Source organism: Prorops nasuta, unplaced genomic scaffold (assembly GCF_024137725.1).
Source record: "Prorops nasuta isolate Cenicafe-Biocafe unplaced genomic scaffold, Cenicafe_Pnas_1.2 PNAS00021, whole genome shotgun sequence".
NCBI lineage: Eukaryota > Metazoa > Arthropoda > Insecta > Hymenoptera > Bethylidae > Prorops > Prorops nasuta.
The window spans coordinates 3,235,870-3,258,689 of NW_027116818.1; the positions used below are offsets into that span (position 1 = coordinate 3,235,870).

A 22,820-nucleotide genomic window follows, 5' to 3' on the forward strand; every position below is an offset into this window, starting at 1 on the left:
ATTGCTAGTATATTTTAATTTATCTCAGATGATGGATCCAAAAATTAATTTAAAACAATAAATATAAAAAATATCCATATGTTCCATACTTCATTTTATAATTTAAATAAAAGAATTTTCGAAAAGGTCCTTTAGAATAAAGTAATATCTTTTATATATTTACGGAGATACATTAAGTTTTACGTCTATCATCTGAAGAAAATTAAAGTATATACCCTATGTACTATTAAGCATAATTAGGAATAATATTTTATAACTATTAAATGTTAAGTACCTCGGTCCATCGAGCTCCACCTTCTTCACCCAACAACCAAGCATCAACCCTGTATGCAATAACGGGAGCTGGGCCTCTTCTTTCGGCTTTTCCCCAAGTAAGGGACAGCCAATTTCTTCCCCCATCAATCACAACAGGTTCGCTGCTAATTGGTCCAGGAACATCTAAGCATGAAGAGCAAAGTAAATTTTATTTTGGATCATGCAATAATTAATTGCAAAGCTACTCCGGTAATCCCAAAATAATCCTATTAAATAATAAATGTTTAATATTAAGCTATATATTTTTACAATAACTGACACTAATTGTAAATAACAAATAACCTCGATGACTGTATAAGTACTCCAAAAAGTCTGTGATTAAGCATTCTTTATTAGTCCAAGATCTTCTTAAACGAAAAATTGTCATATCTTCATTATCTCCATTCACAAAAATCCCATGGCTGTGCGAAGTCATTTTTAAAATTGATTAACAAACATTGATGAGTATTTGATTAAGTACTTTGAATAAATACAAGGTAACAATTAATTGAGCTAATCCCTGATTTGATATTTTTCAATTGTATTCTATCTATTATAATAATAAATAGTATCGATTGATTCAAGCAAATGAAACTATGACACTGAAAAAGCGAAACCGAAGGAATTTCTGTATTCTTCAAGAATTCGCGTCTCGATGCAGACTGAATTTCAATTTTTGAGAGAATATTGAAGTAGGCTTGTGGAGGAGGCGGGGTAAACGAAAATAACCAAGCCGAAGATGTTTCTTGAAATTGTGAATGTAGGTGGTGTCGTACAAGTGTATCTCTCGTTACACGAACTGCCTTGCGAAAATGACGTGCGAATTTATTCTTGTTTATCATGAAGCCGTAACGATTCTAGCACCGACTAAATGACGTTTTAAGAATATAAAATGCTGACCTATTTGCTGTATTTTATATTTCATACGCAAAGGGTCTAATAAATTTTTAATAAAGTAAAGCAAATGAAATTTGATATGATCATATTTATATCCGAAAGAAAATTCAATTTAAATCAGCAAAATGTTTACGTAAATACTGCGAAAAATTATCAAATATAAATGAAATTTGATAAACTATGTGATCTAAAATAGCCTGTCTTCAAGTCATTGTAAAATATGAATCGAAGCTTTCGGTAATAATAAATATCTATTAAGTTGAAAAAGTTAGTTACATCAAAGACATAGTTTGGATGAAACTTTAACCTATAATATTCTTTTTACATCTCCTCTAAACATATTTATATTAAAAAATATTTTTTAATATATTATAATAAAAAAAAATCATTTTTAAAAATGATAATTTTCTTATCATGAAGGTACAAGATATCTGGAGGGAACGTAAGGTTCGTTTGAGGCCAGAAAAGTGAAGCCAAAGTAGTGGGGGAAAGAGGATGGCTGCCATCATGATTGTAAGTAGATGCAGCACATAATAGCATATATATCATTTGTGTGCTACATCTACCAACAATCAAGATGGTGGTCAGTCTCTTTCCTCCACCATTTTGGCTTCACTCCCGCGAACATTTGTTACTAGCCTGGTTCGAACTTTAAAAACCATCCTTATAAGCAAAGCAAACAGCTTAGTGATACGTTATGATTAGTCAATTCAGTAAATTCAACCAATCATAACGTATCTTTTAAACAATGCTATTATTCGGGATTAACAATAATTGAACGCTTTATTTTAATCGCACACGTGTAATTCCATTGTTATATTAAAATATTTTTATCGGAATTTTAACTTTTCTAAATTAATAATTAAAGAATACTTTATAATATATTATCATTATTACATTAAAATAATTTTAATTGAATTTGGATTTTTTATATTACTAATTAAATAAAGTTTTATAATACAATGTAATATTGGAATGCACTGTGTGATAAAAATAAAAGCATTTGCCGCGCGACAAAAAAATTCGCATAATCCAAAAAAACTTGTAAACATTGTCAATGCGCGGCGGGCGTGTTGTGTTTGTGCAGTGGCTTGGTGTTTGCAGCGGTCAAGGATAACCTCAAGATCTCTCACAGCCTGTAAGTTACATTGTTTTGATTTAAAAGTTGAATAAACTTCAAAATTAATTTAATATAATTTTTCTGATTAACGTTTTGATTTTTCTTTGTTGCAGTGGGCGACCTCACTTTGAGGTGTTAGTGCGCGTTCGGTCATCCGCGTCGTTTAGTGAAATTTTAAACACCCGCGTCGTAAAGTAAAGTTTAAATATCGAAGTCGTTTAGTGCGCGTGTAGTGTCTTTTAAACCATTTCCGTTTTAGCGAAGTTTAAAACATCCGCGTCGCGTGTGTTGTGTTTGGGTGCTTGCAGCGGCCTAGGGCAGCAGCCTCAAGGACTCAGCCTGTAAGTCTCATTGTCTTTATTTTAAAACTGAATAAATTGCAATATTAATTACATATTTTTTATCTAAATAACGTTTTGTTTTTTTTTTATTACAGGCGAGTGCCATCATCGATGGAATTTCGCCGAATGAGTGAGTCCCACGGGTAAAACTGTGGAGATTTTTTTATTAACTAAAGAACGACAGAAAACCTACCAATAGGTATCAGTCGGTCCTCCTTTAGTTAAAATCATTTCTTGTTTTTTTTTTTCATGTTTTTCAGGCCCTTTGCGATATTGAATTTTGCGTGCATTTTTGCCGTGTATATTTTTTTTCAGGTATAGCTTTCCGATATAGGTATAGGCTCTTTAGTTTTACGTATTTGTTAGGCATTATAGCTTTCGGTGTTAGGTAGGGTTTTTTTTCTCAAGTAACTTCATTTCCTATGTGCTATATCTACGCATAATTAAGATGGGAGTCCGCCTCTTTCTCCCACCACTTTAGCTTCGTTCCGACCGACTTATACTTCTGGTTTGTTTTTTATTTTAATATTTCATATTTTTTTTTTATACAAATTAGAAAAATATTTCAGATAGATTAGCATGCAATTTGACAAATGAGAGAGAACATGTTTTATCTTCCGTGAGTCATGCTTGGCTTGTTACCAGCTTGAAAATATTATTTCACTCAGATATTATTTTTAATTTATGTAACATATCCCTGCAGTATTGCTATGCATCTGGTATTTTCTTTTGCATAATTCAAAGTACCTTCATTCTAATAATAGCTACTTCAAATTGAAATATCTTAGGAAACGCGTGATAGAATTATTTATTATAATAAATATTTTGCTTTAGTATAAGTACTACAAAATATTGTAAATTTCTTTTGCAATTACAAAATTTTTTAGAAATAATTTTAGACAGATTCATCTCATAAAGAAAAGGGAGAAAAGAAGCCGATAATTTTTAGCACTTCCGTGATAGTTTGGCAACAAGCCACATGAATTTGTGCCAAATAAATGATACAAGTGTATCTACAATCACCAGAGTATTAGTTTTAATTATAATTCTGTAATTATTGATATTAATTTAATTAATTCTTCGACACTCTTGAAAACGGTAAATAAGGATTGCATATGAACATTTTATTTTTTAAACAACAATAGTTAAAGGTAGATGTTGAAAACATTATAAATTAAATATACCGAGCTGAATCTGAAAATTGTATGCAACCCCTTTCATATGAAAATATTTTTTTTAGTAAGCTGTATTTATTAGTACATAAAATGTATTATCTTACTTTTGATGTACGTATGCTCTCCTTTGTGGATATCCTGTAATAGAGTCTCGGTTTCATCACGACTAACAGCCCAATCCGGACAAGGGGTCAATGATCTTGCTCGTTGTTTAACCTAATCATAGAATGAAAAAATATTATCATTCTGAAGGATAAATTTATATAAAGAAAAATTTAATTAATCTTACTCACCCGTATTGAGAAGAAACATCTGTCGCATCCATAACGATTCTTAATAAGGATGCAGTAGGTACCTTCATCACCTGGTATTGCTCTTTTCAGATTTAATCTAACATAATCATCAAGTACTTCTTTATGAGACCTTGATCCATTCGTGATATCAGTTAAGCCCTTCATCCATATTACTAAAAAGAATTGAAATAATTAATACAAGAATAAAGGCAAATATAACTGAGTTACTAGCCACATTTGTGACCACCCCCATAGGTTAATAATGAAAAAATAATATTTTTATAAATAAAGATGATTTATTTTACCCCGTGGTTTGGGATTTCCAGTCATCCGGAAGGAAATACTAACATCTTCACCTACGGTAACTGACAATGACTTTTCTCTGGGTCTACATACAAACATTGCTGGTTTTCCATCATCGAATGCTGTAGGTGATACAACTTCTATTGTTGCTCTGCTATCAACATAACCGTGTGCATTGATAGCTCTACAGATATAAGTTCCTTTCTCAGATTCCGTTGCTTCTGGTAAAATTAAAGTGTGCACGCCGGATTCAGCAAAAGTCATTGCCTTCGAGAATGAAATTGGAGAGCCCCTGTCTCCATGTAGCCACTTTATTTCTGGTGTTGGTATTCCTAAAAATTTAAATTATGCGTATAATAATATAGAAGAAAATTCACACAGAGTTTAAAAACATTATTTTCTCATTGTTTAGTATTACAACATTATATTTAAAACCTTACCCCTCACTTCTACTTGCAAAGCAATAGTACCTCCAGTTGGCACACAATGATCGTACAAATAACTATAAAATCTAGGTTTTTTAGAAGTTTCTGAACTAATGTAGCTTCCATCATCAAAAATCCAATCTCGTTTTGAAAGTGTGCTTTTTTCTCGATCTAAAATATAATGTGATATATTTTTATAAAATCAGCTTTTCATACAATTGCATCGTGTAAAAGTAAAGAAAAATAATGTTTATGTTGAAACGTACTATATGGTCTATTTTACTTTATCAGTGAATTTTAATCTTAAAGTAGAGTATTTCATGTGTTACAACCTTATATAATTAAACTTATTTTTAATTTAATTTCTAAGTTAGAGCTTAATTTATTTCAAATATATTTTACCTTGTACTTGAACAAGGTGTGAAATTTTTTCGGCTTTCAAGTCATTCTCTGCCTTGCACGTGTACATTCCACTATCAAAAGTGTTAGGATCAGATATCTGTAATTGATGCAGACCATCACCAAGGTCGCAATAACGATAGCGATCGCCCAAGAGAAGTTTTCCTTCCTTCATCCAAGTAATCGTTGGTGCCGGATTTCCACGTACCCGACATTCCAAAACTAATTCATTATCAGCAAATCGATACATATCTAAAAATGTTAAAATAATATCTTTTTCTTAAGGTGATAATTACATTAAGTGTATATATATATAAAATAGTAGATAAATGCTTATGCTTTACAAAACAGTATAATCTCTATATCATTTGTTTTTTTCCTATTAATAAAGTACTTTATAAAAAAAATAATATTCATATGCGGAACAAATTTAAATGTGTATGCAGAACATCATTGTCAACATTATTTGTTAATCAGATTTTTGCTCTTCCGCTTGATCCTAATTTCCGGAAAGCTAGTTTTTAGGATAAAGAAAATAATGATTATATGTTCTCTAACTAAGCAAAAATAACTATAATGAAGTTTGATTATACTTTAAATAAGTCGAACTAACAAATTTCATTATTTTCTTCGTTTATAAAAATTGCATTGAATTTATAAATTAAAATATTTTTGTTGATTCTTTAGAGATTTTTCTATACTTTCTCGTAAAATTATTAGAAATATTTCTACTCATAAAATTCTTATGTATAGAATTCTTGGAAAAATCTATGCAGTAAATGTCTTTATATTCATTTTTTCTAAATATTAATAAAACAAAATAATATAGCTGAAAACATAAAAAAATATACCTCTTATAGTTCTGGTAAAGACTGGAGGTGACTGCGTCTGATCGTAATCAACATAAACCTTCAATGTAGACTCTGTGGACGCGATACCATATTTGTTTTCAGCTATGCAGGCGTAGTTACCACAATCCTCGGGAAGAGCTTCCTGAAGCTCAAGATAAGCCATTCCACTATCATACTTTGTGCGACAGCGTGTAGTTTGCGCCGGAAATCGTTCTCCATCTTTGGTCCAATAGACTTTAGGCTCGGGATGCCCAAGGACAGTACAAGTTAATCTTGTCCTCATACCTTGGCCAACGGTTCTGTTAGTCAGCTTTGTACAGAAATATGGTTTTCTACCCTTTTCCGAAGAGACACTATCAGTCTTACTAATACTCGAGTATGAAGTTGCACTGTGCTCTCGATAATCATTTTCAGATTTAAAGGAAGATTTGGTATCTGTGTAGTATCTCGGGGATTTACTGGACAAACTTATGGCAGAATCCGAATTCTCAGTTAAACCAGGCAAAGAATCGCTGTATTTCAACAAAGTGCTAGATCTAGATCCGTGAAAGCGTGCATCTCTTTTTCTCTGGATTCCATAATACAAAGATTCGTAAAGGGATCTATCGGATAAAACGTCTCGTATTTTGTAATTCAAAATCTCGTCGCTGCTTCTCGTCAAAGGTTTGGCCAGAGACTCTCTCCAACTTAACGATCTTGGAATGTCCAAAGATGATACTGGAGACATTCGTTCACTCCTGAAAGACTTCAGGTCCTGAGATAGATCTCTGTCTGAAGAGTAAAATGAAATCCTACTAGAAGTTGGCCTCTCTAGACTCAAACGTGAAATTTGTCGATTGGTCTCGTGCTGTCTATATCTGAGCAAATGTTCATCCCTTCTGTGTTCATCAAATTTCGTTCGGAAACGATAAACATCCCTGTATTTTCGGTCGTCAAATCTTGGAGATTCTATTCTTGAAACAGGTCTTGGAAATTTTAACTCAAACTCTTTGCTTCTGCTTCTTGCTTCCTTTATGCTGACATCCTCCATAGATCTGAATCGACTTGCTTCGTATCTAGGTATATCATGGTGTTTCCTGTCAGATCTAAATCTGGGTACCTGATCTATCAAAACATAATTTGAATCCGTATCTTTAAACTTTTGAGGTCCTTTTGCCGGACTACCATATTTATCCATTGTGCTATTATAGGCTTGTCTATTTGACGTTTTGAAACTTATCACGTCATCAAACTTTTCTATTTCTTTATCTCTGATGCCTGACACTGTAACACTCTCTTGATCAACATATTTTTCGCCTAAACTATCCTGCTCCTTATCAAACGTCCTTACTTTTTCGGCCATTTTCTTCGTTTCCTGTATTTTCATTGATATCTCTAACTCAGCTTTGATTCTACGCTCATCTCTTGTCGATCTTAACTTATCTGCTGTATTTTTAAGATCTAATTCTTCCTTCTTTATTTTCTCTATTCTATCTTTTTCCTCCATCAATACCGTTGACTTTAGTGATTCCTCTTCAGTTTTCCATTTTTCTTTTGCTTTCTTCCTTTGATATTCATCTTCTTTAATTTTGCGTTGTTCTTCATCTTTTTTTAATATTGCAGCGCGCTCCCTTAATTTTCTATCTTCTTTTTCTTTAAGCTTTTTTGTTTCTTCTTTAGAATTCAGATCTTCCTCTTTCATCTGTTCTATCAATGCCTTAGACTTACGTCTAGAACCTAACTTTTTCTTCTTCTCCATTTCTAAGACTTTTACTTCCTGTCCTTTATCTTGCAACTCTAATTTATTCGTTTCTTCACCTTCTTCCAGTTGTTGCTTCACCAGCTTTTTCTCTGCTTCCTCTTTAATATCCTGGACATCTTTCTTCTTTGAAAATTTAACCTCCTGTTTGGATTCTTCCGTTTCCTCTTGTCTTTTAGAAGCATCTTTCTCATCTATTAATTTTTCCTGCTCAGATTCAACTCCAAGTTTTTTCCCTAACTTCTTTTCAGCTGTCTTTGACCCTTCTCGATCATCTTTCTCTTTTTTAAATCTCCCAGCTTCCTCCATAGCTTTGCGGTCCTCCTCCTCCTCCTTTTTCAATCTCTCAGCTTCCACCTTAGCTTTTCGGTCGTCCTCCTCCTTTTTCAATCTCTCAGCTTCCTCCTTAGCTTTTCGATCCTCCTCCTCTTTTTTCAATCTCTCAGCTTCCTCCTTAGCTTTTCGATCCACCTCCTCCTTTTTCAATCTCTCAGCTTCCTCCTTAGCTTTTCGGTCGTCCTCCTCTTTTTTCAATCTCTCAGCTTCCTCCTTAGCTTTTCGATCCAGCTCCTCCTTTTTCAATCTCTCAGCTTCCTCCTTAGCTTTTCGATCATCCTCTTCCTTTTTCAACCTATCAGCCTCCTCTTTTGCTTGACGATCATCCTCTTCCTTTTTCAACCTATCAGCTTCCTCCTTAGCTTTTCGGTCGTCCTCCTCCTTTTTCAATCGTTCAGCTTCCTCCTTAGCTTTTCGCTCCTCCTCCTCCTTTTTCAATCTCTCGGCTTCCTCCTTAACTTTTCGATCCTCCTCATCCTTTTTCATACTCTCAGCTTCCTCTTTAGCTTTTCGATCCTCTTCCTCCTTTTTCAATCTATCAGCTTCCTCCTTAGCTTTACGATCCTCCTCCTCCTCCCTTTTCAATCTCTCAGCTTCCTCCTTAGCTTTTCGATCCTCCTCCTCCTTTTTCAATCTGTCAGCTTCCTCTTTTGCTTTACGATCATCCTCTTCCTTTTTTAACCTATCAACTTCCTCCTTAGCTTTTCGGTCGTCCTCCTCCTTTTTCAATCTCTCAACTTCCTCCTTAGCTTTTCGGTCGTCCTCCTCCTTTTTCAATCTCTCAACTTCCTCCTTAGCTTTTCGATCCTCCTCCTCCTTTTTCAATCTCTCAGCTTCCTCCTTAGCTTTTCGATCCAGCTCCTCCTTTTTCAATCTCTCAGCTTCCTCCTTAGCTTTTCGGTCGTCCTCCTCTTTTTTCAATCTCTCAACTTCCTCCTTACCTTTTCGATCCTCCTCCTCCTTTTTCAATCTCTCAGCTTCCTCCTTAGCTTTTCGGTCGTTCTCCTCTTTTTTCAATCTCTCAGCTTCCTCCTTAGCTTTTCGATCCAGCTCCTCCTTTTTCAATCTCTCAGCTTCCTCCTTAGCTTTTCGGTCGTCCTCCTCTTTTTTCAATCTCTCAGCTTCCTCCTTAGCTTTTCGATCCAGCTCCTCCTTTTTCAATCTCTCAGCTTCCTCCTTAGCTTTTCGATCCAGATCCTCCTTTTTCAATCTCTCAGCTTCCTCCTTAGCTTTTCGGTCGTCCTCCTCTTTTTTCAATCTCTCAGCTTCCTCCTTAGCTTTTCGGTCATCCTCCTCTTTTTTCAATCTATCAGCTTCCTCCTTAGCTTTTCGGTCCTCCTCCTCCTTTTTCAATCTCTCAGCTTCCTCCTTAGCTTTTCTATTCTCCTCCTCCTTTTTCAATCTCTCAGCTTCCTCCTTAGCTTTTCGATCCTCCTCCACCTTTTTCAATCTCTCAGCTTCCTCCTTAACTTTTTGATCCTCCTCCTCCTTTTTCAATCTCTCAGCTTCCTCCTTAGCTTTTCGATCCAGCTCCTCTTTTTTCAATCTCTCAGCTTCCTCCTTAGCTTTTCGGTCCTCCTCCTCCTTTTTCAATCTCTCAGCTTCCTCCTTAGTTTTTAGATCCAGCTCCTCCTTTTTCAATCTCTCAGCTTCCTCCCTAGCTTTTCGGTCATCCTCCTCTTTTTTCAATCTATCAGCTTCCTCCTTAGCTTTACGATCCTCTTCCTTTTTCAATCTCTCAGCTTCCTCCTTAGTTTTTCGATCCTCCTCCTCCTTTTTCAATCTCTCAGCTTCATCCCTAGCATTTCGCTCGTCCTCCTCTTTTTTCAATCTCTCAACTTCCGCCTTAGCTTTTCGATCCTCTTCCTCCTTTTTCAATCTCTCAGCTTCCTCCCTAGTTTTTCGGTCGTCCTCCTCTTTTTTCAATCTCTCAGCTTCCTCCTTAGCTTTACGATCCTTCTCTTCCTTTTTTAACCTTTCAGCTTCATCCCTAGCTTTTTGTTCCTCCTCCTCCTCTTTTTTCAATCTCTCAGCCTCCTCCTTAACTTTTCGATCTTGCTCCTCCTTTTTTAATCTCTCAGATTCCTCCTTAGATTTTTGATCCTCCTCTTCCTTTTTCAACCTTTCAGCTTCCTCCTTAGCTTTTCGCTCCTCCTCCTGCTTTTTCAATCTCTCAGATTCCTCCTTAGCTTTTCGATCCTCATTTTCCTTTTTCAACCTTTCAGCTTCCTCATTAGCTTTTCGTTCGTCCTCCTCTTTTTTTAATCTCTCAACTTCCTCCCTAGCTTTTCGATCCTCCTCCTCTTTTTTCAACCTCTCAACGTCGTCTTTTACTTTTAGATCTTCCTCCTCTTTTTTCAATCTCTCAGCTTCTTCCTTTTCCTTCCGATCTTCTTCATCTTTCTTTAATATTTTTTCTTCCTCTGAAAATTCTTCCTTTTCCTCTTCTTTAATTATTACAGCTTCTGCTGCTTTAGCTTTATGCTTCTGTACGTTTTCCATCACTGCAGAATCTTTCCTAACTTTATCATCTTCTGTTTCCTGCTTCATTTGTTGATCATGTATAGACTTACTTTCATCTACTTCCTTATTTAATCGTTCCCTTTCTACTGCCGTTGATTTTGCATCAAAATCAAGGTCTTCTTTAACTTTTTCTTTTATTTTTAAAGTATATTTTATTTCTGTAGTTTTCAGAGTATTTGCTATAACTTTCAATGCCACCTGAAGTGCCACTAATGGTTCCTGTAAATTATGAAAATATTCAATTGGTGATGTTTCGACAGTAGCTATAGACCGATGTAACTCCAGTAAAGGCAGAGTTAAAGCAGCAAATATATTAGCATCTTCTTGTTTACTAGCATAATCAGAATAAGGTTTATCAGCAATTTGTTCTTTAACTATTGAAATCCCTTTTTCAAGATCGTACAAAGCATCTACAATAGTATCAACAATGTTATCATTATCAAATTGCGTTTCTTTTTTCTCATATAAACTTTTAAAGTTCTCCTGAACAGCACACAGAGGCTTGACAAGCGTCTGTAACGCTTCATACTCAATTACACGCTCTAACGCTATTTCTTCACTATCAAAAGTAGCTTTCATGTCAAGAATGGATGAAATTATACTTTCAACAGGTTTTTCAAGTTCTTCTATTATCGACCAATCTTGAACAATGTTCTGTGAAAGGTCCTCTACAGTATATTTGCATATTTCTTCTATAGACTGTTCAATTTCATGCAGTGGAGCATTTAATTGTTCATTTATCCATGATTTTTGCATCTCCTCAGATAAGCTCTCAACATCTGGTGATATGACCCTTTCCTCTAATATAGAAAGACTTCTTTGAAGTTCGATTAAAGGCTCAGCAACAACGCTTAACAAAGATGATTGTGTCGTAAGCTGATCACTTTCAACATTTTCAACTAGAATTTGATCTTGCATAACAGCAACAGATTTGCAAAGATTTTCCAATGGTTCCAAAAGAGGATTTAGTGTTAAAATTTCAGGCCTTCCATCTTCACACAATGCTTCCGCAGACTCCACGATCATTTGTTCTTGAATAATAGACGCAGCAGCATCTCTTAATTCTAATAAAGGAATCATAACTGCCTTCATTAAGGACACAGTATCCTTGTCAGAAATTGCCTGGGTAGCTTCATTCGAATCCACTGTTTTTTGTTCTTCAATGATCAGAGCCAATGACTCTTGCAGCTCGTGCAAAGGTTTCGCTAATGCTTTCAATATAGAAATATCATTTTCAGACATAGACTCTGCAGTATCAAACTGAACATCTGTGACATCCTGAATCTCTGTTATTAGTGGAATAGCATTATCCATTCGCTCTTCAACAGCGTCAGCCCAAGTTTTTAGAGACGAAGCATCTTCAGAAATAGTTACTGCTGCTGGTTCCATAATAAGCTGATGACAATCGACTGTGGCTAATTTTTCTACGAGCTCGTGTACAGAATTGGCAAAAGTTTGCAGTTTCAAAATATCTTCGTCATTTGGGATTTCTTGAAAACTTTCTTGCTCTAAAGATGTATCTTGTTGCATCGATGCTATGGACATCTTCAATTTAGCTAATGGTTCGGCTATTGATTGTAGTTTAGATGCCTCTGTCAATTCTGAAGTTTCTTGAAGCTCTGGCTCTAAAATTGAATGCTCCTCAATTAAAGCAATTGCATTCTGGAATTCTTCCAGGATAGGATTTAAAGATAGCTTTTCGATAGGATACTTATCCTTTTCCAAATTTTCAACATTTTCAAAATCTTGTTGCTCCATTCCCATTGCAGCTACAAAATAATCGTTTAATTGTTCCAATGGATTAATTAAGCTACTTAGTAAAGTCACAGGTTCTTTTTTATCTGAAATTTCTAGAATTTCTGCTTTCTGCATTGCTTCTTCCTCAATGGCTGCTACAGACTCCTGAAGTACCTGAATGGGAGATATAATTTTATCACGAATATGCTCTTCTAGTCTCTTCGGTTTTTCAATTTTTTTTGTTGACAAAGCTTGCATTATTTTTGGTTTAGTTATAATGACTGAACAATGTTCGGTGAATCCTTCAACTATTTTTGCAAACTCTTGCAACGTTGAGCTACTTTCCTCGGTTGAAGCTTTTATATCTTGTTCAGTTACAATTGGTAATTGTGCCAGAGCTGCTACACACAATTGTAACTCTTCCAAGGTTTTTGTAACATTTTGCAATTCTAACGTTTCAGCTTGATCAATGATCGGGGATAAACTTTCCAATAAAGCTGAAATTTGCTCGGAGCTTGAAATCGTAGACTTTTCCAACTCTTCCAGGACAGGTTTGATATCCGGTTGAATTAATGATGCTTCTTCTTCTTGACTCGCAGTTGCTAATTTCTCCTCCAATTGCTCCAAGGGTGTTGCTAAATTAACTAATGCTGTAGCTATTTCTGCCAATTTAGTGGAACTCAAAGTTTCCAATTCTTGTTTCTCAAAGCTAGAAATGGCCTCTTGAATATTGTGTATAGGAGTAACCAATTCTTTCGCTTCCTCTTCTGGCGTAACCGTGACAGTTTCTTTCAGCAATTCTTTCACTTTTTCTTCTGGTGCCACTGTTACAGTTTCCTTCGATAATTCTAGAATTGTAACAAATTCTGCTTTGAATTTTTCCACTAATTCACCCAATGTTTCCAGAGCTGATATTTTATCACCTTCTATCATTTCCGTCACCATGGAAGCAACTGATTCTTTAAATTCTTTTAATGGTTTCTCAATTGCTGTTGTACTAGGTAATACTTCTGTAGTTTCATTTGTAGTTTCGCAAACAATATTTTCTTCAACAGTGGCAATAGATTTCTGTAATTCGGTTAGAACAGGTATTAAATCGAGAGACTGCAATGGTACCACCGTTAATTTTTTAGTTTCTTCACTCGTGAGCGAATTAGTTTGTTCCGTACCTGCTCGTAAAACTTTTTCCAGATCCTCCAAAGGATGGACCAGTGAGCTCAATGCACATTTCAATTGTTTATTGTCATCAATTTTAATAATTTCAGTCTCTTCATAATGTTCTTCGTTATATTTCACAATTGCTTGGCAAATATCTACTACTGGATTAACTATAGACTGAATAGTTTCCACACTGACTGTTTCTAATCGTTCTGATTCCACTTCGGTCTTAGCAGCTTCTACCTGAGTTTTCTGAATTACCAAATCTGTGCAATGGCTATCGAGTTCTTTTATTGAGTCCACTAAAGCTTGAAGAGCTGGCATTTCTTCACTAATTTCAGGTTTCTCACTTTGAGTTACAACTTCGTAAACTTTTAATGCTGCAACCTCAACTTTGGCAAGTGGCTCCTCAATAGCAGATACCAAATTTTTAGCAAGTTCTAAAGTATCTATATGATCAGATTCCATTTCAAACAGGACATGATCTTGTACTGTGGTAACTGATTTTTCAAGTTCCTTCAAGATAGGCTGTAGTAAGATTTGTTCTTTGGATAAAGCATTTTCTTCGGGAACTCCTGTAGCTTCTTCTTGTGAAGCCAAAGTTTGTTGTATAGCCATCTGTAGAGTTTGTTTGAGTTGGTCAAGTGGCTGAATTAACGAGTCCAGTTTTGTTTCTGCTTCCCTGGTTTCCACTTTCGATTGGTCTACTTCATGCAGACTCTCCTGTATTTTAGATACAGTCCCACGAAGCACTTGAATTGGAGATATCATTGATTCGAGAATTTCAAATTTCGGTTCTTCAAATTCTTTAATCTCTGCAGCTTTTAAAATTGCAATTGAACATTTTTCAGCAAGTTTTGTAACAGAATCTGCAAAAGTTTCAATTACTTTTTGCTGTATTGACGATAGATCTGTGGTTTCATCTAATTGATCATTCATTAATGATTCAATAGCAGCAATGGAAATTTTTAACTCATTTAACTCTGTAGCACATTCCTTTACTGTTGAAGTATCTTTAGTTGTAGAATCTTTTGCGACATCTAGAGACAAATTCTCCTCAATTGTAGCTATTGATTCCTCCAATTCATGCAGGATTGGTTTTATTTGCTCAAGTGGCAATTTATCTTTATTTAATTCAGTGAAAACTTCATATGTTGGCAAGCTAACTTCATGGACAGGTACATTTAATATATTCTCTAATTTTTCAAGTGGTTTTTCTAATATACTTAAAGAAACACTAGGCTTAATATCATACACTGGTGATAAAGCTTCTACTGTATCCACTTTTAGCTCTTCTAAATTAGATATTTTTTCTCTTAAAACTTGAATTGGATGAACAATAGCGTGAAGAAGTTGAGTGTCTATTTCCACTCCTTTAGGAGTAATGTCTGCTTCCACTACTTTTTGTTTAGCAATAGCTATACACCATTCTTTCACTTGTTCCAAAGATTCTCCTAAAACCTCCAGAGTTCTTTGTTTCTCTTCTACTGAAATATGTTGCACTTCTTCCAATTGAGGTTGAATCAATTCTTTAACATTAGCCAACGACTTCTTTAAATTTTCAAAAGATTCTTGACCAACTTCTACTGGGATGTTTGTCTTGAAGTTGCATTCTTTTACTTCTGGCTCCAATAGTTGTACTTCTTGAACAGTTACTATAGCATTTTCCAAGGATTCCACAACTGACAACTGAGCAGCCTGTTGGTTTTTCACTGAAGACTCAGATTCCGCCAAATTTTCTTGTATCACAAATTCTATCTGTTCCAAAGCTGCCAGCATACATCTCACGACTTTGTTTATTCCTTTTTCTTCAGGTTTACCTATCACACTTTCTGTTGCTTTCTCTTGCTGTACATCAAAAGTAAGCTCCCGTAAAGTTTGCAGAGGCGTGTCAATGGTTCCTAAAATGGCGTTTTGCAATTCTCGAACGTCTTCTAAAGTAGATTTAAATCTTTGCTTCTCATCAATCAAAGCAGTACATTGATCCTCGAGTTCTTGAACGGAAGATGCAAAAACTTCTATAGCTAATGTTTCTGTTAAATCTGAGACTACTTTTACTGGAGCAACAGTGATTATTTCTTGATCAGCTGCAAGTGCTGATTTAAGCTCTTCCAATGATTTCTCAACTCCTTCCATTATTGTCGATTTATCTGTCGTACACTCAGCAAAATTCAAAACTGTAGGTTTATTTTCAATAACAGCTACAGATTTTTGTATAACTGGCTCAACAACTAATGCTTGCAAGGAAAGCACACATTGCTTTAATTCTTCAACGTCATCGTTAGTTAGTTCGTATTTCTCCTGTGTAGATCTGTGCAAAGACTGTTCTAATTGTTGAAGAATTTCTTGAGTGTCCTTGAACAAAGTTATACATTTAGCTTTCTCATCAAGGGACACTTCAGCTCGTGATGCCTGATCTCCAATTGTAGTTATTATCTTATGTAATTTTTCTACAGGAGCTGAAAGTCTTATCAACAACTCTTTGTTCCTCTTTCCTAATATGTTACTCTGAGAATCATCAACAGCTTCTTTCATTAAATCTTGCATATCAGCTGGCTCTGGAGCTGGTGAAACTGATCCAAAAGGTGAAGTGTCCTCAGGCTTTATTGCTTGTGAAACCATAATTGCTTCTATCAATTCCTCCAATGGGCGGGCCGTTGTTTCTTCAATATGTTCCCCTTTAGATTTAACTTCAGCTACCTCTGGTTCTTCAATTATTGTAACCTTTTTAACATTCAGACCTGAGCCTATCACTTTGACAACACTGTTAACAGACTTTGACAAATCTGTAACAGTAGAAACAAATATTTCTTCATTCGTAATTAATTCTATAGGATAATTAATTTGTTTCAAGTTGATTAACGATTTCTCCAAGGTTCCCAGTGCTGCCAATAAAGGACGAAAAGGTATTACAGAGGAATCTTCAATTCCTATTTGTGAAATTTCCTCAAACCACGATGAAATAGATTTCGTTACTTGTTGAATAGTTTGCAATGATTCTAATATGTTTGTCAATTTAGGTTCTGATTGTAAAATTGATAATTCGCTGCAAGCATCAGAACTTATCGATTCTATATTGACCAAAGCTTGTGATAACATCGTAGTATCTAATTTACTAGATTCCGTAGAAATTTGTTTTTCCATAATTGAAACAACTGATTCTCCAAGCTCTTTTACAGATTTATCTAATTTTTCTAGAGTTAATACAACTTTTTCAAATTGCTTGTGTGCATTTTCTGCTTCTATTATTTCTGTTTGTACATGTAAATCCTTCAAAGCTCCTTCTTGTTTCACTTCTGATTTGCTATCAGTCTCTTTTATTGCATCCTCAACATCAGTTTTATCCTTGATTACAGTATCATCAGCTACTTTGTCCTCTTCTTTAATTACATCAGAATATTTTTTCACTTCGTCAGGTGTTTCCATATCTTCAGATATATCTGTAACCAAATCTTGAAATTCAGTTGCTTTTTCAGATAATTCTGATACATCTTTTATCACCTCTATCAGCGTTTCCTTATCATTAGACTCAGTTGCCCTAACTTCTTCAGCTGTCTTTTCTGTTTTGGATACACTAGCAATTTCTTTTAACGATTCTACAGCTGTATTATTATCATCAGTCGTAGGTGCAATGATTCGTTTATCTTCTTTATCAGGTTCGAATTGTTCCACTACTGTCAGACTCTCCATTTCATGCTTAGAAATTTCGACTACCTCATCAACTACAGTTTCTACTTGAGTAATTGTAACAGCAGATTTAGCTGAACTTTCTCGATTCTCCTGCATCTTTACATCAACTTTAGTCAGTATTCCAATGTCAGTTATATCATTATGTATGTTATCCAAAACTTGAAGAACCGCAGTGAGTGTTTCTATGATCGAGGCTCCATCGGACACTCCATCCTCTAACAATTCTTTGCGATGAGATAACAAGGAATTCTTCAATCGTGCAGCAGAAACTGTTAAACTTTGCAAAAGTTGAGTTGCTTCATCAGTAGAAAGTGAAATACTCTTATTGCTAATGTTATCTTTCAGAGCATTTAACGAGAAATGTAGTTGATTGGCTGGGAATAGAAATCCTTCGACAATTGCTTCTTCATCCACAGTTTGATCAATTATCTCGGAAGTTTGGGTTTGTGGCAACGTAATCTGTTTCTGAAGCAATACGAGAGAGCTCGAAAGAACTTCATATGTTGGTTTATCTACATATTTCTCGAGTCTAACAATTGTACCACACAAATGTTCCAAAGGACCTGCTAAACGTATTTTAAGTGGAGCACTTATATTACTAGGTCTTCGCGAGTAATCTGACTTAACAATTTGTTTTTGAACAGATAATATACCAGCATTCAATTGCTTCAAGGAATCTATAAATACTGATGAATCTTTATCATTCGATATATTATTCAGAGTTTCGCAAAGTTGCATCCGAAGACCCTCAACAGCCTGTAGTATAACAGATTTCCTTTCATCCAATATCGCAGCTTTCGCTACAGAGCTCCGTCGACTGCTTTGAACAACAGAAAGACAACTGATGAATTCGACGAATGGAGCAATTAAATTTCTCATTTCCATAATTGTATTCCTTCTGGAATCCAATAGCTGCATTTCTCGTGAGGTGGCATAAATTTTATCTAATAATTTTTCTATTGGTTTCAATAAACTATTTGTCACGTCAGTTTCCAAAGTGTCCTCTGCTATACTTTCAAGATTTGTCATGCGATCCCTTATATTCTCCAGAGGTTTGGAAATATCACGCAATGTATCGAAAAGCTCTTGTCTGGACGAAACATCTTTTACTACTGCATGCACGTTAGTCTTTATTTCTTCAATGGTTTCAACTATCGACTTTAGATCTTTAAACAGTATTTTATCTTCAACCACTGCTTCCATTGCTGGTTCTAGTAAATCTTCACTTACGCTTCCTAAAATCTGGTCCAAATGATTTAAAATCAGTAAATCTTGTGCATTTAGTTCATAGGGTCTTTTCAATAGTTGAAGAATAGCTTTTAATGGTTGTGCCAAATAATTGAAGCAAACAATGCTGTGCAATAATTTCCCTTTGTTAAATATTCCTTCTTTAGTGGTACTGGTAATATTACCGTGAATGGTGGATAGGGTTTTCTTTAAATCTTGAAACGTATTAGCTAATTTTGATGTGGGAATAATAGCACTTGTTGCAGTAGGTTGCTCGTAATTTTCTAGAATACCAGTCATTTTTGATCCTATATTCTTCAAGGATGCTATTGTACTCATCATTTTATCTTTAATAATTTCTTTCTCGTCTATCTCCTGCTTTTCTATGACTTCCTTTTCCTTCCTCAAAACTTCTGAAATGGCTACAGGAATTTGCCTCTCTATTTCTTGTATTATCAATTTCATTGCTTGCAAATTTGTTTCTTTAGGGTGTTCAACTAATACACTTTCAATTGCTTGTGAAATATATTGTATAGGCCAACTTAAATCTTCCAATGTTTGTAAGTTTTCAGTTTCAAGATTAGATATGGCAGTTTGCAAATTTACCAAAGGCTCTCCAAGATCAGTTATTACCTCTACCAGTCGAACGTCCATTGGCATTTCAGTTGTCAAAACTTGAGAAATTTTCATGATACTTTTCCTAATATGATTGATAGCAGAATTTAAGTTTGAATCTTCTTGTTTCTTATCAATATCCATCGGCTTAACCCATACATTAATTGTCTCTAATGATTCTTTCACTTTTTTAATTAGAGCAATGGATCTTTCTTCTTTCGAAATTTGCTTTTGAATTTCTCTTGATATCAAAGAAATATCATTTTCTACTTCTTCGATCAATGCTAATAAGGGAGTCATTTGTTCTTTGTTTACACCAGTTTGAATTATATTTTTAATCATGACTTTTAATTTTGCAATGGGCATAGTTAAATCATTCAAAATGTCTACTTCTTCTGGATTGTGTCTTTCGGATAATAAACCTCTTTGCAGAGCAAGTAAAGGCTCCCTCAAATAAAACAATTCTTCAATAACTTCAGAGTCTTTGGGCGATCCTTTATTAGCAATATTAACAGCAGCAACTCCAATACACTGTCTTAACTCTTTCGCACTCACTGACAAAGGCAAATCAGACGAGCTCCCAATATTTTCAATTTTCTCGAGTACTGAAGAAAGAGCAAAATGAATATTGCTAAGGCCCTGATCGATGTTCATGTGGCTTAGAACATTTGCTCCTTCCTTTTGGGTAAGTGATAAATTTTCGATCATCGAGGACATTTGTCCAGCCACGTTATCCAATATTATTTTAACAGGTTCCATTAAACTTACAATGTCAGGTGTTTGTTGGCAATGTACACTCTGCACCATAACACTTTGTAGCTTTCTTATCGATGTTAATACGTTTTGCATAGCTGGAATATCCTTAACATTTGCTTGTTCACTGACAAGAGCAGATTGAAGATCCACCAGAGGTGGCTGTAGATCCATCAATTGATTTAAAGTTTCCATCTCTTTTAAAGTCATAGCTACGTGAACAGCATCCGAAACACATAGCCTAAGCTCCAATAAACTTTCAACCATCTTAGGTGAAGTAAATAGTTGTTGTGTGGCACTACTTGGGCTGATGGTTGCTATAGATTCCTCCAAATCTTGAAGTACCGAACTTAGTCCAGATTGAATGTCGATCAGAGGATCCAGAATCTGTTCGACCAAACTGTGTGATTCTGTAGAAATCTCTCTGGTGATCTTCTGTGCTTGCTTAGAACTCATCATATCGTGAATTTTGTAGAGAAGGTTTAAAATGTGATCTGCTGGGGCTGAGTCTAGAGACATGACCACAGATGTCAATTGTACAATTGGAGCCCTAAGGTGATCGAAAATAGTTGAGGAATCTTTAGTTGCTGAAACAACGATCAGAGCTGTATCCAATGCCTTTAAAGGAGCTTCGATGCTCACCAATGTATCCAATATGCTCTGATTACTTTGAGAATACATCTGCAGTTTATCATTGATTTCTTCGATACAGTTCAAAAGATTCATGTACCTAGGGTCAGGTGTGGTTAAGATTTCTTCAAAGCTTTTCAAGGATTCCTCAAATGCCATTACTGGCCCTTTGAATATGTCTTCTTTAACCTCTTGGTAATCTTCGAAGTCTTTTGTCATTTTCTTAGTTTTTTCAAGTTTCTTTATAGACTCACTACTCATGAGTTTGGAAATTTCTTTGGTAATATTAACTAAACAGTCTTTTAGGGATCCAACTAACTTTGAACGATGTTCAGAAAGGATACCTTTCTCCTCATAAGTTTCTAGAGCAGTCGTGAGACCATCCAATCTTAAATTTAGCTCACGTGCAGGTTGAGATAGCCTATTAAGAACCTGGGGAATGTCTATTAAAGTGGATTCAGGGACAGGTGTACCAATCAGTACTCGCACTATGTCTTCGATTGGCCTGGCTATGGATTCAACCACTATAACATCAACTGTTTCAACTGTTCCTGTCGACGGATTAACCGAAACATCGTTCAAAAAAAAATCTACCGTGTCCAAAACTTCTCTAAACATTGAAACTAAAGCTGAAGTTTCCATTGAAGTCTCAGACATTTTCTTCAGTGGTTCTTCTAACTGGGAAATTGTTTGTGCCATTCGCAGAAATACAATAGGCCTTTCTCCAGTTGCCTGACCATTTAGTTCATATTCAATTCTTGTGATACCTGTTACAATTTCATCTACAGGATCTGTCAACGATTCTAATATAGCAATTAGTTCAGGTTTCTTTGATATTATGTTCTTTTCCTGTTCTATTTGCTCCATTCCACGTAAAAGCTCCTCGGTGGGACCACCAATGCTCTCTAATAAGGACATCCTCACAGCTTGAATAGATCTGTCACCACCCTTTCTCAAGGTCTTATTTTCTATAGCAGATATTTCTTCGCAAAGACGTTGTATGGGTCTGATAATTTCTTCTATTACTACTTGATTCAAGTTACCATTTTCTATATCATCCCTTAACGAGAAAGAATTGATTTTTATCAAAGCATTACGAATCGACAAAGCTGGATGTCTCAAACGTTCTATAGTTCCCATCAAACGCTCTCTTTTGTTTTTAGATAAAGTCGAGGATTCCAATTCGTCTTTTCTCAATTCTTCAACATGTTGATCATAGGTCATCGCTTCTAGTTCATTTTTCTGTTTAGAGCCAACTTCGTCAAGTACCGAAGACTCTTCCGAGCTGCTTTTCTCCAGTTTTAATTGTTTCTTTCGAGTCTTTTTCTTTCTTGGACTACCAGTGGCAGAATTCAATGAGGCATCCTCCAAACTAGATCCAGTAGTTCGATCACCAGCACTCAAGCTTCTTTTTCTCTCACTGGTCACCCGTCCATGATCCTCAGAGATTGAAAAACGTAAAGATGACAAAGCATCGGTGAAAAGATCACTGTCATCCTGCACATGCATGGACACAACTTGTTGTCCTTTCTCCGCACTATGGAAGGTCTCTGATTCGTTGTATTGAGTTTTATCACTTTTCTCGCTTTTTGAAGAACTCCCGGAACTTTTCTTCCTCGGAGGTCTCACCGGTCTCTTATCGTCATCACCTAACATTTGCCTCGCTGTTCTTTTTAAAGACTCTCGCGAATTAACATCCGGTGACGATACGTATGTTTGGTCATCCAAAATCGATACATCTTCAAGGTCAGCCTCTGTTCTAAGGTCATCACCCTCTTCAGCACTCACGAAATAATCAGGCGATACATCAATCACCACAGCCTCCATTAGTAAATTTCCAGAATTTGATGTTTCCTTTACAAACCTCATTGGAGGAAGTTCGATCACATTGTGTTCGGTCACATGTTCTGATAATTGATCGGCGTACATCTCGACGATCTGTAGGGCTTCCTCTTCCGTAAGATCTGGAGTCTCGTAGAGGCTGACTGATACTTCTTTGCCATCCAAGCTAAAGGAGACTTCACCACGATCGTCTAATGTCACTGAATGATCAGTTTGAGGAGTATCGTATAACTGGGATGTCCTCTCTTCGTGGATCGTGGATAGCGAAAGATTCCTGGCTAGTTCATGAGTGATTCCTTGTTGAGCTTCTTTGACACCTCCTGTAAATGTTACACATATCTCATACAATGATATATTGTGAAGTTGATTCGCTTTCAGGAAAAGCTTCGTTAAAAAAATATTTTTTTGCAAAAGTGTAGACAACTGACTTCAGGCTATGATTCTAAAAATCTAGACAGTAAGCATTTAAGAAA

General features: G+C 35.5%; 1 protein-coding gene across 3 annotated transcripts in view; it reads right to left on the bottom strand.

Moving 5' to 3' along the window:
* Positions 1–22,820, bottom strand: part of LOC136780994 (uncharacterized) — a 55,824-nt gene that overhangs the window by 22,125 nt on the left and 10,879 nt on the right. For all 3 annotated transcript variants that reach the window (XM_066739630.1, XM_066739631.1, XM_066739632.1), the window contains 7 exons: positions 6,099–22,667; positions 5,251–5,499; positions 4,864–5,019; positions 4,426–4,755; positions 4,121–4,293; positions 3,932–4,043; positions 275–438 (listed from right to left, as the gene is read on the bottom strand). In XM_066739630.1, coding sequence (XP_066595727.1) covers positions 275–438; positions 3,932–4,043; positions 4,121–4,293; positions 4,426–4,755; positions 4,864–5,019; positions 5,251–5,499; positions 6,099–22,667 — 17,753 coding nt within the window. The remainder of the gene's footprint in view (positions 1–274; positions 439–3,931; positions 4,044–4,120; positions 4,294–4,425; positions 4,756–4,863; positions 5,020–5,250; positions 5,500–6,098; positions 22,668–22,820) is intronic.